We start from the raw sequence: 18,051 nt of genomic DNA on the forward strand, positions 1-18,051 counted from the left end.
GGCTAGACATTGTGTTGATTTTAAAAACAAGGAACCTCCAAGCTGGAAGAGTTTTTGTATATTACCTCCAACATATCTTAAAGTGATAGCTTCAAATCAGTGAGAATGCATTGCAGAACAATACTGTTCAATGAAAGTGGCTTCCTTTTTCAGCAGTGCACCAATCACTTACATTTTTATTCAAGCATTATCAGTTACCTAAGTTCCTTGAAATCTTAAGACTAGACCACATTTTAAATTTGTAGTACTTAAATCAGGAAATAAACTAGTCTTGTGGGACGGTTTATACACTTACAGGGTATTTATACTTCAACAGAATAGACTTGATAAAAGTGGGTGCCCAGATCTCTATCTGTGCCCTATGAAAGGGTGTTAGGCTCAGCTTATACGGTGTGCAGCTTACTTACATCCATTGGCTTGACTAAAATAAGATGCTAATTTGTTTTAGAGCAACAGGTAAAGAGCGACAAGAGGAATTATGGACACTTAAATAGTTGGTTTCTGAAATTATTGAAAAGTATGCTCCAATTATGAGATTTTTCTATTCCCAATGTAAAAATAAAGGGGGGGGGGCTACATCCAGTTGAGGCATCTTGCTTGCACAAGAGGGTCTTCTTACTCATCCTCTTTCCCCCTGCTTCTGTTCTAAAACAGATAGCGATACCAGAGGAAGTCTCACCATGACTGCTGGTAAAATGTTGTTTCTCAAACCATGCCTTAACAGCATTATTTTAAAATTTTATACCTCACCTTTCTCCCCAAAGGAGCCCACAGTAGCAAACAAGTAACAAAACAGTAAAAACTTATTTAAAACTATTCCAGTACAGATGCAGTAATCCACACAACAAAGTTGGTGACTAGAAGTGCAAAGCGATCTTGGAAAACATAAGCCTATGGAGTCTACATAAAACAGTTACACAGGCTTTCAAGACAAAACCACAACTACCATGTTCACAAATGTGTTTGTCTGTGTCTGTATTCTAGAGGTTTGAGCTTCAAGAAGGAACTCTGCTCTAAGACATGTACAGAGCAGATAATGTACCAGAGACAAATTGTAGTGTTTTTTGCACTGAGAAGTAGAGAGGCTGCTCGGTCTAAGCTTGGGACAATTTACGGTTTCTGGCTCAAGAGTTCTACATGGGAATGAGAAAGAATGATAAATTTCAGAGATAAAATGAAACAAAGCAAATGAAAAAAGCAGCTGGCCATTTTAAAGAGATCTTTATTGCAGATTGACAAAGAGATAAATTCTAAACTTCCAAAATCCAGAAACAGTCACAATTATTGTTCTTTTGAAGCAACAACCAAAACTTTATGGTAAAGAACAGATTACAATAAATTTTAGAGCACTGTTCTTAAAATTGAGCAAAGAGGTGGTAGAGATGATTTAAAGTACAACAAATTAACTGAAGATTTCCATTCTGGCTTCAGCTCCAAACTGAACAAGTCCAACTAGGTATGTTTGTCTCCATTCTGAAGATACGTATCGGTCGGTGATATACTTCAAGCAATGTTAATTTGATTAAAAAGTTTGTCCTTAATAACCTGAGACATCAATCCATGTATTGCTTCTATGGTGGTCTTGCAGCTGGGGGAAAACAAAGGCATAAATTTAAAGCTGGCTAAATGCAATTCTGTCACTATATTACAAGTTATTCAGATGTCTAAGAAGCTCACGGTGCCCATAACCCCATGAATCTCTACAACCATCCAGTTATGAAAAGGCAGACATAGCGTCTGATAGTTGACTGAACTGTTGTTTGTTTTAAAAGGTAAATTCAAACATGCTTTATATGGAAACATACAATTTCAGACATTATGTGTCTGACACCTCAAATCTAAAACAAAAATAAATGTCAGCTATTGTACTATGTCAATAGTAGTTTAAAGATCTGAGACAGATACATAGAGAAGTAGTATATTGTTTCAATATACACTAAAGTTGCATGTTGCATGCACTAAAGAACGTAAGAGAAGCCTGCTGGGTCAGGGCAATGGTCCATCTGGTAAAGCATCCTTGTCTCACAGTGGCCAACCAGATGCCTGTGAGAAGCCCGAAAGCAGGACATGAGTGCACCAAATCCTCACTTATGATTCCCAGCAACTGATATGCAGAGGCTTACTTCCTATGATAGTGGAGGGAGAACATAGCCATCATAGCTAGTAGCCGTTATAGCCTTATTCTTCATGAATTTGTCTAATCCTTTTTAAAGCCTCTCTTGTTAGGTAGGGGCCATTGTTACTTGCAGGAGTGAATTCCACAATTTAACTGTGTTTTGTGAAGCACTTTCTTTTGTCTGAATCTTTCAACATTCAGTTTTGTTAGATGTCCAAAAGTTCTAATGCTAAAACATCTCTATCCACTTTCTCTACACCATGCCTCACTTTATACATCTCTATCATGTCTCCACTTTTCTCTAAACTGAAAAGCCCCAAATGTTGCAACCTTTCTTCATAGGAAAGATCCTCAATCCCTCTGATCATTTTCGTTGTCTTTTTTTGAACCTTTCCCAACTCTACCATAACCTTTTTGACGTGACATAGTATTCCAAGTGTAGTTGCAGCACAGATCCACTTATCGATCCATTGTGTCAATCTCTCCTCATACTTACTTAAGCTTATATTCTAAAGATGACATAAAAAGAAAAATGGTGGAACAAATGGAATGGTGGAACATCTAGGAGCTCCAAAGACTTAAAAAGAAAACTCAATAATCCATGAAACTGGCAAGTGATATGTCACAACAGCCCACAGGTAGTGATTAAAGTGATTTTAATCATAATAATTTATGTTCTGAAATCATATAGTTAAGGAGAAGACCTTACCTGTCCCTTGTTGCTTTGGCTAGTTTGTCCTCTGATTTTCTGTCATGGGACTCTAAACCCAACATGAAACTTCCTCGACCCAGTTGGGCTTCTGATTGTTCTAATTTCTCTGATAGATCAAATACTTGCCCAGTAGTGTAGTCTGCATTCTGCATTTGGAAGATAAGATTTTACGTTTCTTTAACTGCCATTAATGCTTCTAATTGGAACAGTCTATGTTGAGCAAGTAACCACCTTTAAAACATTTACAACCACTAGACTTTGTTTTGTGCGTAAGGCAATAATGTAATTAAAATTCATTTAAAGCACTTTAGTTCTTTTAAAGTTTACGCTGTCTTTTAGCAGTAGCCAGTTAGAAATTAAATTTAGAATATTTAGTTGCTAGACAAGATAAACAGCACTCTCTGAAAAGATGCAAAAAGCCGGAGGGAAGAAAGTTGGCCTCTTTCCAGCTTCTTTCCTTGCAATGAATTCAACATAAAGTTTGCAACAGATTTGTGCTGACTGATTTGTAATTGGATACAAGATCACTTGCACAGAACATGTACACTGCACAGGCTTCTCTTGGGTTCCACTTCCATATACCTCTCTGTTCCTGTTTCGTTTTATCTTCCAGCCTACAGAAAGAACTTCCAAAGTGCTTATTTTTGGAACACCATACTGATCAGGGTTAAAAGTCACGAAGATACTTACAGTAAGCAAACTAGATGAACTTAGTGTGTTCACCCAGTATTTGTTCCACAAAAGCTCAAGCAACTTGCGATCCAAAGAGGATTTGAAATAGGAGACTTCTAAAGCATAATACCTGTTTTGCAAGAAAAGTATATGAACAACTTTCAACATGAACTGCACAATGAAATGTTACATTTTAAAAACTCTCAAATATAGACAAATCCCAAGAACATAAATGTGACCAAGAAATAATGTCATCTTTCCTTTTAAAAGAAGTGGGGAGACTTGTGGTCTTCCAGATGCTGCTGGACTCCAACTCCCATCAGCCCTAGCCAGAATGACAAGAGTTGAAGAGCCATAGGTTCTCTACCTCTATTCTAAAACAGTCCAGTACACCCAGTATGATAGTATTTAAGGGAGCATTTCATGTCTGCAATATCAATCGTGCCTTGGTTCCACAAAGTGCCACACAGTAGTCTTATGCTCAAAACATATACCAGAATGATTGTATTGCGGATACTGAACTATCACCATAACCCTTCGCCTGAGCTTTGAATAGGGCAAAACAAACACCTACACAGAAGTGGAGAGGGGATAAACAACAGCCATAGAAAAATCCAAAAACAAAACAGTGGACAGCTGCATATTAGATATAGTTCTCAATGTGCTGCAAGGAAACTTTTATCAAGTTTAATGCTTCTTGAGGAAAAACTGCCCAGAACAACTTTTCTACTAAAACTCATTTAAGCAACACATTGTTGATAAAATTTCCTCACAATGCATTGGGAATGCTGTTCTACAGAGTACCCCTCACTTCTGGACCAACTTTTTCGGGAGCACTGGAGTTTACAGGGAGAAGAATAGGAGAAAATTGCCTCCTCCCCCTTCTTCCAGTGGAGTATTCCATGAGAAAAACTCCATTCAGAGAGGAAGGCTGGAACCTCTTGTTTGTTAGTGAGCAACTGTCCTCTTTTTGTTTCAAAAGGAAAACATACCTCCCACCCCCCTCAATATATGACTATCCAAGAAGCCTTGGGTATTTCACAAATCTTTTCAAACATTTCTTTTCAAGCTGGAAAACATTTTGAAATCTATCTATGAGGAAATAATTCCTTACTGTTTACAGTGCACACCAAAGTCTTCTATTTTATTAAGTGGGATGGTCTGATATTCCGAAGGGCCCTCATCAGGAGGCTTGTAGCCCTGAAGGAGAAAGAAACAAATTATGATACTGAAGTTGTAAGGCAACATCTTTTCATATAAACAGATCCAGATTTTTCCATTAGCATGCTGATGATACTCAGCTTCATTTATCCATAACATCTGAATCAGGAGAGGCCAGGCTGGCCATGGAATGGTGTCTGGATGCACTGGTGGGATGGATGTGGGAAAATAAGTTGAGCTTGAATCCTGGCAAGACCCAGAGGCACTGTGGACGAGTGGTAGTTGTTGTGTCTGATAAATTGGTCAACTGCCTGTCCTGGACAGGGTTGCATTCCTCCTAAAGGAACAGGTATATATATATATAGGGTGCTTCTGGATCCAGCTCTGTAAATGGAGGCCCAGGTACTGTCAGTGGCTAAAGCGCCTTTTACCCAGCTGTGAAAACTATGGACCAGGAGAGCTTGACTACAGTAGTTCAAGCATTGGTAACTTCAAAACTGAATTACTGCAGTGCACTCTACATGGGGCTTCCCCTGCACTTGATTTGAAAGCTGGAACTAGTGCAGAATGCTGCAGCATGGCTGCTGACAGAAGTGAGACCATGTCCATATATAATACCTCTGCTCAGAGATCTGCAATGACTGTCCATTTGCTACAGGTCCAGGTTCAAAGTGTTCCTTTTAGTATACAAAGCTCTTAACAGCTTGGGACCAGTTTTCTTGTGGGATTCCCTTCCCCTAGATATGCCCAGTACACTGCTCTCGTATGTGGAACTGGCATGATCACAGGTGCCACATAATACTCATTTTGCCTTTGTAAGAAATCACTATTTTAGTGTGGCAGCACCTACACTTTGGAACTTCCTACCTGTTGACATCAGGCAGGCACCTTCACTGTATTCTTTTGGCAACAGCTGAAAACATTTTTGTTTAGGCAAGCCTACACAGTCCTGCAGAAGTTACATGTGTTTTATATATATTTTAGCTACTATTGATTTTAACAGTCTTTTAAATATTTTTAGATGCTTGATAATTTTAATTATCAATAAAAAGCATTTGTAATGCATTTGGAATGTTATTTTTTCTTACAATCAAACTGTATATAAATTTTGCTAAATAAACAAAATAAATCCATAGGGTGGATCCTTACATCATATACATTTGGTTATATAATTATTGTTACCTTAGGATATGTTCTAAAAGCTCCAAGATTTACTTTTCCTGCAGATATTGTCCTTGTTGGGTCAATCTGTAAAATGCATTTGAGAATTACTGTACAAAATGCACTCTAAGAAGCAATTGAACACAATTTTCTTAACTCTAGATCAGGCACTTTCAACTCCCAAGAGACTGTGAGCTACTCCCAGTATAAAAAAACTGGCGGTGATCTACCCATTGTCATTGGAGGGAGGAGGAGCTTTTGTTAGGGGGAGCTTCTTTTTTTGGGGGGGGGAGGGAGGCCAAAGTTGTTGAGCTTCTTTTTAGGGAGGAAGAGTTGGACATCGCTGCTATAGATCAAGGGCATTATTCCGATCACTTTAACCTTTATAGTAGAATGATGATTAGTACCTATCCAAAAAATATAAATATAATATGACTTTTGTAGAAACTCAAAGATTCTAGCTTGGTGGCTTAAACTTAGTGGTTGCATGAATGAATGGAAGCTTGCACAACTAATCTTGCCTCCTCTCCTGCTTCCAATAAAGTCTCTCCTGAAAACCTCCTGAACATTGTGGGACGTTTCATATGGGGCTGCAAAATGATGAGAGAACTACCTAAAATCAATAGAAGAAACTGTTCCATTGGTGCAAGATTCTTCAACCCAATTTCGAATGATTCCCTCTTTTTCTACTGTAGCACCATTTGACACAGCTGCCCACAATGGAGAGGTTTGAGCAAATACTGGCTTCTACCCCAATATGTTAAAAGTTTTACTTTTCTACTGGACATTCCACAATGTAAGTTCAAAGTCTAGAAATACCACAAGATAATTTTGTTGCTGTTGTAAACTGCGTTTCTGTGCACTGCTCTGGTTCGCCAGAAGCGGCTTAGTCATGCTGGCCACATGACCTGGAAGTTGTACGCCGGCTCCCTTGGCCAATAAAGCGAGATGAGCACTGCAACCCCAGAGTCGGTCACGACTGAACCAAATGGTCAGGGGTCCCTTTACCTTTTGGTCCTAAGGCCCCTTAAGGGGTGAATAGAGTATTTAGGCAAAGGGAAAATGCAATAAAGGAACAATGAATGCATAATTACCAAATACCCACCAATTGTACTAGATATGCATTTGTGAACTGCATTCATCCTCTCTCCACATAGCTCTCCAGCATTCATCCTCTTACTTAGAAGCTAAGCTCACTCACATAACTCCTGCCCCCTCTCCAATCTCACACCTAGGAGCAAGTCCACCAACAATCAAGCCTCCAAATAAATAGGCTTCTGAAGCAGCTAAAGATGTAGCACTAACTGGCTACAACCTTCTGACTTCTCTGCAAGCTGATGTTCTTCAGGTGTAGTAGTAGTAAAAACAGGCTGGGGAGGCTAAATTTGGTACCCACCTCCCAGCCAACAATAGACCTGTCTCCTGATTTATGCTTCTTAAAACTCTCTTAAGCAATTATTTAGACATACAGTTCTCCTGATTAAAGACTATCTTGAAAATAGTCTTAGTTGTAATAACAAGTGTAATAACAAGAGCTATTCTTGGTTCTGCTTCACATTGTGTAAGTAACAAAATTCTCTCTGGTGAACAGGGGAACTCTGGAAAGGGGAGTAATGGACCCTAACACTCCAATGTCCATACAGACAGCAGAGGAGTTAGGGAATTCGGGAAGCCTTATCCTTCTTCATTTTAGGTCCTGCACAAGACCCTTAAAATGTAAATGTAATTTGTTTTAATAGAAGAATCTGCTCCCATGAGCATGTCTTCAACTAATCAATGAGAAGTTCTTACCCTGTGATAGGCAATTCAGTATATGCATAGTTTTCCAATGTTACAAAGTGATCCTGCAAATACTGACTTGAATTAGTTGTGATCAATTAAAAGGGCAGCTGAGTTTATGGCTCAATAGAACAAAATATAAAAGAAATTACATCCAATATATAAGAAACAGAAAGGTCTCCAAGTAGTGTGAACAGTTTTTTTAATAGGAGTTACCTGGTTACAAAAAAAACCAGCAATAGAACTTAAATTTACTGTCTAACTCTATTTCGTATTTAATTTGCTTGAATTCCTCCAGGCTGACAACATACAGACAGATAGACATGGGGAATCCAAACCGGGGAAGGGAGGGGGAATCTTAGAATCCAAAGGCTATGTAACCAACTTTTTGAATTTTCTTATATCTTCTATCTTTTATTCTTTATATAACTTTGGTATTTTGATCTAACATGTGTTTTTTTTTTTTTTAAAAGGGGGAATTCGTGGAAGGAAATGGGGGCAGATCTTGGGGGGAAAATCTTTTTCTATTTTGTTAAAGATGAGTGATGCTAAGATTGTATAAATTTAAATTGGCTAATGGGTATAACATATTAGGTTTAAATTGGGAATGAGAGCTTGTGGAACCAACTTAGGGAAAGGGGAATACAGTCAGGAGGGGAAGGAGGGAGTCCTAGAAAGAAGGTTATGAAAATAAGGGCTTAAATTTGTCTTTCCTTTTCTTTCTTTTCTTTATCTTTTCTATTTTTCTTATTCTGTTATTATTGGAAATTTTAATAAATATGATTTAAAAAAAAATAATTTGCTTGAATTCCAATATATACTTACAACCACAGCCACAAATGGTTCTTGAAATTGCTGGTTAAGCATCTGAGTACTGACATCAATTCCTGAAAGCCAGCAGCCATAGCCAGGGTGGCTGTGATACCAGCCAATTGCATTTTCTAATCGACCAACCTAACCAAAGTTTTTAAAAAAGGGAAAGAGGAAGAAAGCAGGTTAAACTGAATTTAATCATTGTGAATACTGCCCTCTTTTGGACAGTTGGCAAACCACAGATATTTCAAAATTAAGCCATGTATGAACATAAAAAGCCCTACAGGATCAGACACAAAGCCCATCTACTCCAAAATTGTTTTCTGAAAAACATGGCCAGGCAGGAAGCTCAGAAGCTACCGTATTATTATTTTTGTAAATAATGAGCTTGTTGTTCACTTAACAAAAGCAGAAATTAAATTGAAGAAATTTTCTTTAAAATTTCTAAGACAATTAAGATGTACATAAAATGGAGAAAATGAAGCAGTAAGAATATGCATAAAAAAACACAACATTGAAGCCCTTCAATAAGGTAACTAGAGGAGAAAAATGTATCTGAACTAAATCTGATCCAAACTTATACTCAACTGGTGGTGTAAGTGGCAGCATATTGGGGTTAAGGGCAACACATGTTGTTCATAAATTACAAACTGAGGCGTCTCCAATCCCAGATGTGATTATAAACAGTTTTAACACAATGCTAATTTGCTAAAAGGAAATCAGTCTTCCCTTTTTACCTGCTTTGCATTTTCTATATACGCAGCCATATATTCATATGCAGCAGCCTGAGCGTTAACTCGTGTTTCAGTGCCTTCGACTGGTAAAGCAAAGCTGTCCATGATAATCATAGTTTCGCCATCCACTTTTCCAAGCATTAAGCCCATCACTTCCAAATTGCCTCCTGACCTAGCATGCATGACCATCTTCAGGAGGGCCAGAGCAGAGATCTTGCAGTACTTGAAATAGTGGTGACTGCAATGGAAAAACAAAAGAGCTTAGCACAATATCTATTATGACAGAAAAGGAAAAGAAGAAACACAAAGTACAATAAATGATTTAAGGCAAGAGAGCTCACCCTGAAACTCAGAATCAATAAAATGATACGGGACAATATTTTGTTTATAAAGAATATTTTTTAAATCAACCAGATATGAAATACCAAGGTGGTGTACAGCAGTATGCAGAGGCAATAAAAACAATGCCACCATAAAAAATACAAAATAATCACAAAAATGACTGGCCAACCTTTGGAAAATTTAAATCACTGAATGTAAAGCACTATCTTAATAAAAACATATTTGAGACATCTGAAAGTTAGCAGTGAGAATGCCTGCTGAATCTTCGCATGGGACCAGGGACACTAAATACTTCTAGCTGAATTAAGTTGGGCATCTGTAACAAAGAGGACAACTAAGAGTACTTCTCAGAGTGATGTAAGGCCTCAGGCAGTCCTTAAGGTATCTTGGACCCAATTTCTTCAGGGTTTATATAGTAATACTGTGCATGAAATTTGAACCTGGCTTGGCAGCATGTGGGCAGCCAAATATTTTAGCAGAGGTGTCAAATTCTGTTGGCCATTTGCCTTCCTCAGCAGTCTAGCTGCAACACTGCACTAGCTGGAGTTTCAGTACCAGGCCCAAGGCCAGCTCTACACATTGAGCACATTGCAGTAATCCAGTTTTGAGGTTATCAATACAAGGACTATAGTGGTCAGGAATAGATGGCATACCAGGTGAAGCTGGAGAATTGCAATCGCTAAACACAGAGGTTACAGATATACTCAACAGTATAGTACATACCCATATGCACCTACTTAAACCATAAGATCTTCTACGGTCCTTCTTCAGGAGGTGCATATGGTAGCTACTGACAAAAAGGTGTTTTCATTTATGGTAGCCTGGCTATAAAATGTTCTCCCCAAAGAGGCTCACCACATGCCTAATCTGATGTCATTTCAGTAAAATCTTTTCATTGTTCCAGGCCTTTATCACTAGAGCTATGGATTTTTAATGAAATATATTTTATAGATTTATTATGCATATTTTAATTGCCTTTATATTTGTTGTAAGGCACCCAGAGAACATGGTTATAGGGTGGCAAATAAATATTTCAAACTAATAAAATAGATCCAGATTTCAAAAGAACAAAATGTTTCTCTCTTAATGTAACCAGCAACCTATGTTGTACAGCAGTAAATTGTGTGGATGTGAGAAACCCAGGTACATAATCCTGCTTCAATTAAGATCGAATGACTGACCCCTCACACATTTGGGAATAGCTAGAAAATTGTGAGAAGGGGGAGTTCCAGAAGTGTGTGAGTTACTTATTTTCTCCCAGAAGAGGCCTTTGACTTCTCAGCATACAGCATTTTAAGACGTTTCCTTTGCTAGTAACATTTGTTCTTGGGAGGCTGCTTGTTTTTTCATTTCATAACCCCCCCCCCCGCCTTGCCTTCACTCAGTGTCAAAATGAAGGAATCATGGCGTGTCTGTGTGTTGATATGGGGCATTCACCCATCATTTCTACTTTCCTTGGATTTATCTTTGACTCCCCGCCTTCCCTCGTTCACCCCATCTTTACAAACGACTGTCAAGACCTGTTACTTTTTCTTCTCTTAAGATCTCCAAGAGGCAATCTTTCTTACCTGCACCTGTCCAGAGTTTTGCATTTTGATCTCTTACTCACCTCTACCTCTTCTTGTCAAGTCCTACATGAGAGGTAATATCTAGGGCAGGTGCATCATCACAGCCCCTCGCCCTTCCTCTACCGGGACCAAACAGCACCGGGGTCCGGGCCGAGTCCTTCGAACTGAGCCGCAAAGAGTAGCCTGGGAGGAGATCCTCCCCCGCTTTGCCCACCCGCTCACTTACTCCTTGGTCCACGGCTTCGCCGCCAGGATCTCCTGCTGCTGCTTGCGGTCGTACTTGTAGATCTCATCGATGCTCTGAGCCTCCTGCATGTTGTTGGCCATCTCCCACGTCTTCTGGGCCATCCCGCTCCCGGAAGGGCCGGCCGCTGCCATCTCACCGGGTTCCTCAGGCCGAGCCGAGCCGGGCCCTGCTAGCCGATGATAGACCCTCCGGGCAGTCGAGCCTCCCGGCCTGCTTGCCGCAACAGAGCGAAGCAAGCGCGGCGGAAGTGGGTGTAGGCGCTGGGCAAGCGGGCTGGGCGGGGATAGAGTGTCCCCCGCGAATGGTTCCGCCCGCTCCGCGACGCCTCGAGCTGGCTCGCCCGCCCCTAGCGAGAAATGGTGGAATTAGCCTCCCGCGCGGAGAACGGCCATCCCAGTCTTTTCGCAGGGACGGGGTTGCCCATCGAGGAGAGGCGTCGTGGCACGAGCCCTCCCGCGAGTCAGTCATTAACCCGCTCTGCCCCGAAAGAATTATTTCCACCCCACGTCTGAATTCCAGGAAAGACGCGTAAAAATTATATCCACGTCTTCCCTGCCATCGCAAAGCCCGCCTTTTATTTGTGAGGGCAAACTACTCCACATTTTAAAGTGAGTTTCTGGTATCTAAAAAACATGACATCCCAATGGCGCATTATGGGGTATGCCTTCCCGCTTATTCATAGCTTTCACCTCTGAAATTTAAAACCAGAGGCTGGGCTGCCACCTGTCAGGGAAGCAGGATTCCCCTCTCCTGCATTGTGGGTTCTGCGTTGAGCACTACGTGACACCCGAGATCCCTTTCAACTCTTAAAATTCTATGAAACGTTCCCTGTTAATCTATTCTACTGAGCTTCGTTTTGAAAGAACATATAAGAACGCATCGAAGGAAGCCGGAATACTATTTTGTAAACAATCCCCTTCTCTGCTCCACCATAATCAATGCATTTTCATCTGTTGAGGCACTCCTCATATTCTGCATCACCGTGTTGTTCTTGACTCTGTGTACACACCATACTTTTAAGACTGTGCACGCACTATACCTTTTTAAAGTACTGTACATTTATCCCTCGGTTACAATTCCCAGCAACCCTTAACAAACTACAGTGCCCAGAATTCTCTGAGGGAATAATATAGGGCATAGGTTCTTTAACACTCATTTGCTTAGAAACAGCTTCTCGATTTCCCCTAATATAGTCAAGAGCAGAGAGAAATTGAGTTCTTATATGCCTCTATATTGAGGAGAGATCTCGCCATTCTAGAAAGTGAAAGAACACGCCTATATTCCAGGGTGCGGAATACAAACATGCGCAAAGTACCCACAGAGTGGCCAGGCCAGACTCAACTGGGTCCGCCTAATAAGAAGCGGGGTGTTACTGCTCTCCGTTTCCAACAACATTGCCTAGCTAGCCTTTGATTGTGCCGTTTGCACTCACTCCGCGACGAAGTGATAGCAAAAGCAACATGTTTTTCCGAGCATGCACAGAGCGCCCGCCCTTCGCCGCTGAGCAACCACGCGCAACTCTCAAAACACCTGATGTTAAAAGGATTTAAAGGAGGCACTTTAAAGGAGTGCTAAAGGAGTAGCACTTAGCACCTTTCCTTTCCAGGAGACAAAACCCCCTTAACGCGCTGTTCTCCTGAGCTACAGGTTTTAGGCCGGGTTTCCTCTTGGCGACAAGCACCAGAGGGAGCTGTTCGTGCGCGGCAGCCCCGTCCCCTCTCCGGCCGTTAGGCTGGCTCCTCCCCGAGAAGGCGGAGGGCTGGAGCGACTTCGGCGGAGCGGCGAGGCGAGGCGACGGGAGGCGCTGCCGTAGCAGCTGTTTGACAACCCGCCGGCGGCTGGGCCTCTCCGGAGCGAGAGGTGCGTTTCGGGCGGGTTCCGAGCGGCTGCAGCTCCAAAGACCTCGGACGAGAGAGAGAGGCACGCACCCGTCCGGTAACTTGGCTCGCTCTCTGGAGAGGGTTGGGAAGTGCGCGCAAAGAAGAGCGCATCCCACTTCCCCGGGGGTGGAATATGCGCCCTAAGTAGACGAGGGTGAGGAAGGGGCGTCTTGGCGCGCGCGGGGTGCTGAGGGAAGTCCCCGCATGCATCCTTTGAGAGTTTGGGGCTCTCCTCGAGGAGCTTCGCTCGGGTAGGGGGGAGTTTTTGTGCGCGCAAAATCCTCTTTTTTGGGGGGTGGGGGGAATGTTGCACCTTGAAGTCTTATTCCTCGGACTGGGAGTTGTGCCTTTCTGTAGAGGAGCGCAGACTGCGCGGCTCCAGGAGTGCGGAGAGGCCCCGGGTTTTGTTGTAATCTGGTTGCCTAACAACGCCGTATAGCTTCTTAAAGAGACCGACGCCCTGGGCAGGCGTGGAAGCAACAGTTGCTCTTCTCTTCCGAGCCCACCCTTTCTTTCTTTCCCCAACCTCCCCTATCCTATGACTCCCTTTGTTGATGCCTGGAGATAGGGAAGGTTTCTGCTCTCGGGTATCTGTGGCGCCTTAACCATTTCGCATGGATGTGAAGAAGGGCTTCAAAGACGAAAATATGTAAAGTTACCAGCCCATGAATGAACAGCATCTGTTCAAGGGACTCTTCTTATGGACGGTCAAGACAGTTTTGTCATAAGCGTCTACCTTTATGAATACCTCCCAAAATACATACAATGTGATTGTAAGTATGTTTACTCAAAAGCAAATGCGGCCCAGTGCAATGGTACTTACTAATAAGTGTACAAGGGATTGTAACTTTAGTATTAAGGAATGGCTAGTGGTAGTGTGAAACGTTTCAACAAATAATATATCTGAAGGCCAGTGATCATTTCCACCATTTAGTGAATAGAAGTCTGTTTCATTTACAAACTGGTTTGCTAGTGAATCTGTTAGTCAGACTATTGCATATGGATTTCTTCAATGAGTGGTTTTGAGGCAATCTCGGTTCATTGTTATGGGCTGCAATAAATGGCTGTGAAAGGTGGCTTCTTGGCCTTAGTAACAAATAGAGGTTTTTACCAAGTAAAAATTGAGGTTGGGATGCATTTCCAATATATTCAGCACCAGTCTAGAAACAGGTGGGCCACTTGTTGAGTGTGCAGTGCAGGCTTTATAAATTTTGCTGCAGAGGGCAAAAGACTGCACTGCTGCTGCCTCAGTTGAATTCAGTAGGGCTGACTTATGAACTGCCATGATTAAAATTGCAGTTCTCTTACTAACACTTATTTACCTGGAAGTAAGCCCCATTGAATGCTTGCTTCTGAGTAGACATGACTCGGGGCAGAATGATATTTGCTGCCACCTGGGGCATATCCTCTAGCTCCAGCACTGCAGGTGTGTTAAATAACACTGGCATAGTTGAGGCTTTCCCTGTGGTGACATTGGTGGAACTAACTGTAGAAAGCTCTTAAAGGATATCTGATTCCCACTCTCATTGACCATGCAGGCTGCTCTTTCAGTGACCTGACTGGACTGGTGAAAAAGCAGGTTGACCTTTTGTCACTAGCATGGTTTATTTAGTGCATTTTTACTCTGCTGTTCAGCCAAAAAGGCTTCCAGAGTAGTTTACATATTATCAAAAAATAGGTTTTGTAATCTAAAATACACGACACAAAAATGAAAAAAGGATGGGGAGGAAAGAGGTGGGTAAAGCACTCAGACACCAAAGTTAAATAGCAGTTTTTATAGTGACCAGCTGGAATGAAAACAGTTCCAGGATTGAGGAGCCTGACAGAACTGACCTTTCAGTAGAATGCTGATGGATTGGCCCTGCTTGACAACTGCTGCAACCTATTGGAGTGGTTCTCTTTGGCGATCACCTCCACCTTGTTGTCGAGTCTGGTTTACATTAGGCAGGTGGTTGGTGAAGTTCAAGGGTAGATATTCAACTGGCACTGATGCTCAACAACTGAGCAGCAGGAGTTCTGTTCAAATAACCTGACAGTGTTTGTGGCGATAAAAAGCTCTGCTGTTGCCATTTTTGTAACAGTACCATCTGACAAGGTATTTCTGGTAAATCCAGGCCATCTCTGTTTGAAGGTCAAGTTCTCTCTGTGGTTCACTATTACTTGCTTGCCATATACCGTACTTTGACAACAATGCTAGAGTTTCTTTTTGAAGTGCTGCACAAGAGGTTCCAATACGTATAACCATCATACTGCTGCAGGGAGGCAGGAGAGGAGTTCTGACCTTTCGTTATAGAATCTTTTCCCACTGGGGGCTCATGAGGAAACTCTTATGCTATGCTTTAGCCAAACTTCTTCCTTTGCAGGGATTACAATTATTCTGTGAACCGTCCTGAGACCCCCAGGTATAGGGCGGTATATAATTAAATAAATAATAACAACTTGGTGTGAATACTAGGACCAAACTATAATATTGGCTTTATGTATTGTCTGATGCTAATTGGCATTGAGATCTCAAACGGCTGCTTGGCTTGTGAGGGGAGAGTAATTGAAAATTTTGTCTCTCACTGATAAATTTGTAAACATATGCTTACTTATTTACAGCATTTTTATACTGCACATTAATAAGTTACCTGCATGGTAGACATTTTTTTAGCATGTAATATCTAGACATATGAACTTAACAAGTTAAAATAACTGTTTTCTGCAGCGCTTTGACCTGAACTTATGAATGTTTGATCATGAGCTGATGGACAGGTCTCCAGAGGCTGGTTCACAGCACAGCAGAAAATAGCAGGCAAAATAGGTCAGCTGATGTCAAGTGATTGACAAGTGAGTGGCTCCATGCACCTTTCAAACTTGTCCTGTGTAGGGAGATAACAATCTGTCCTACCAGTCCTGTTCTAAGGTCGTGTATTTTATCAGCATGCAAACTAATGTGATTAAGGATTTAGAGGACTCCAAAAGGGAACTTATTTTTAGCATTGATTGTTCTGTATCAGGAGGATTGTAATTGAATTATCCTAGAATGCAATTATTATTACTTGAACTTTCTGCATATTGACTTCATGTGAGAGAGTACGGTAAGTGGTAAAGACATAGTTATTACCTGTGGTACATATTCTGTGCGCACTTTTTCATGTAGCAAAGCTATCACATGAGTAATCAAGTTAATATGTACGTGTGGGTTGCTGTTTAATTAGTATTGTATACTTATGACAACAAACACTTCCATCAATTTAAGAATATCCATTTTTTCAGCTGTGTTTGTTATTTCTTCTAAACCAATATGCTCATGATTCTGTGCAATCTCATGGAAGAGTGGGCCATTTTTACTGTTCAAAGCTACATATTAAGGCACTACCTTTATTAGGCCAACCATAATGTCACAAAAGTGTGTAAATTTTCAAGTTCCCCAGAATTCTTCCACTGGCTAGATTATGAAAAAAAGGAGAGGGGGGAAGGCTGTTATTAAAGCCATCTTTGTCTGCACCTGATAGGTGGGAGGAGGTAGCAAACATTCAAATGAGACCCTTTCAGGTGTTTCGCTTGTATCAGATTTCAACCCAGGCCTTCTGGGAAGGAGAAAACACATAATGATTGAGTCTCCATTTCTGCAAATGCACAACCACCCCTTGCTGCTTAGTTTTGCTGCCATCCTTTGGTGAAACACACACGTTCCTCTGGTAGGTAGAGAATTAAAAAAAAATGCAGTCATTATATAAAAATTGGTAGAGATAAAATATAGCTGCTGTGCTAGGTGAAAAAGTCAACAAAATGCAAATTGGGTAGCTTTACCCAGTGGCTGGAGGGAATTCTTCCTTTAATAATAAAATACCATCTTCAGGTGCTATAAAATCCTTTCCCTCTAGTTTAGGATCCTGGCTAAATTTGGGTTTTTTTCCATGTTACAAAAAAACAAACAAACAAACAGGCCAAGGTTAACTGTTGTGCCATAAGGGAAAACTCCACAATATATATTAAGGCAATGCCTTTATTGAGCCAACCAATACAGTGGTACCTCGCAAGACGAAAAACGCGCAAGACGAAAGAGTTTTCCGTTTTTTGAGTCATTCCGCAAGACGAATTTCCCTATGGGCTTGCTTCGCAAGACGAAACGTCTTGCGAGTTCTTGCGAGTTTGTTTCCTTTTTCTTAAAGCCCCTAAGCCGCTAAGCCGTTAATAGCCGCTAAGCCGCTAATAGCCGTGCTTCGCAAGACGAAAAAACCGCAAGACGAAGAGACTCGCAGAACGGATTAATTTCGTCTTGCGAGGCACCACTGTATGTTATAAAGGTTATAATGTTATAAATATGTTATAAATCATGGTACAGATGGGAACGTGTAACTGCCAATTTTCACATGTAATTGTTGGAATAATTTGAACATAGTGAATTAGAATCTCAGTAATGATGCACGATGCTAGATGTGTATTGTTAAAAATAATTGCTCTAGTGTGTGTGATGGCAAGCAGAAGGAAGGGTTAGAAGCTAGTTGGTACCTCCATCAATGAGGGAAATAATGGTAAAGGATATCCCTGCACTTATACTGCCTCTGGATTATAGTTTTGGAGTGCCTGGAAAAATGTTTGTGCTGGGCTGCTGTTAAGATCTTATGCTTGACACACTTCAGTGTGGTTTTGTTTTAAGCAATCTTGTTTGGGCAGGCCTCTTGTCAGCTTGTCCTGTTGATTATTCAGAAACCACATGTGTGGTTTGCTTGTGTTGTAAGACTGCAGTAAGATCTTGAAAAGAATAGATAATAAAAAAGAGGTTGTATTTTCCCCCCTGTCTCATTTGCACATTTCTGATGATCTCTGAGTAATTCAAAGTTCTTAATAAAGTAGCTCTTAGAAAAATGAATTTCTGTT

At 41.1% G+C, this 18,051-nt stretch overlaps 2 protein-coding genes across 7 annotated transcripts in view; one reads left to right on the plus strand and one right to left on the minus strand.

Annotated features, from left to right (window-relative positions):
- Positions 1 to 1,204: 1,204 nt before the first annotated feature.
- Positions 1,205 to 11,573, minus strand: COPS5 (COP9 signalosome subunit 5). The gene is made up of 8 exons (XM_082233960.1): positions 11,285 to 11,573; positions 9,152 to 9,386; positions 8,427 to 8,555; positions 5,844 to 5,909; positions 4,615 to 4,700; positions 3,519 to 3,630; positions 2,826 to 2,974; positions 1,205 to 1,588 (listed from the first exon to the last, which is right to left on the minus strand). The coding sequence occupies exons 1-8, from the start codon at positions 11,434 to 11,436 to the stop codon at positions 1,504 to 1,506; spliced, it is 1,014 nt and encodes a 337-aa protein (XP_082090086.1). The 5' UTR covers positions 11,437 to 11,573; the 3' UTR covers positions 1,205 to 1,503.
- A 287-nt stretch (positions 11,574 to 11,860) lies between these two features.
- CSPP1 (centrosome and spindle pole associated protein 1) overlaps positions 11,861 to 18,051 on the plus strand; it is a 58,630-nt gene continuing 52,439 nt past the window's right edge. For 4 of the 6 annotated variants that reach the window (XM_082233747.1, XM_082233746.1, XM_082233748.1 and 1 more), the window contains exon 1: positions 11,861 to 13,240. The gene's annotated coding sequence lies outside the window, so the exon portion shown is untranslated. Of the gene's footprint in view, positions 13,241 to 13,624; positions 13,959 to 18,051 lie in introns of those variants that run through there. The other 2 variants (XM_082233743.1, XM_082233744.1) reach the window with 2 other exon arrangements.

Source organism: Podarcis vaucheri (genome assembly GCF_965113315.1).
Source record: "Podarcis vaucheri genome assembly, chromosome: 8".
Classification (NCBI taxonomy): domain Eukaryota; kingdom Metazoa; phylum Chordata; class Lepidosauria; order Squamata; family Lacertidae; genus Podarcis; species Podarcis vaucheri.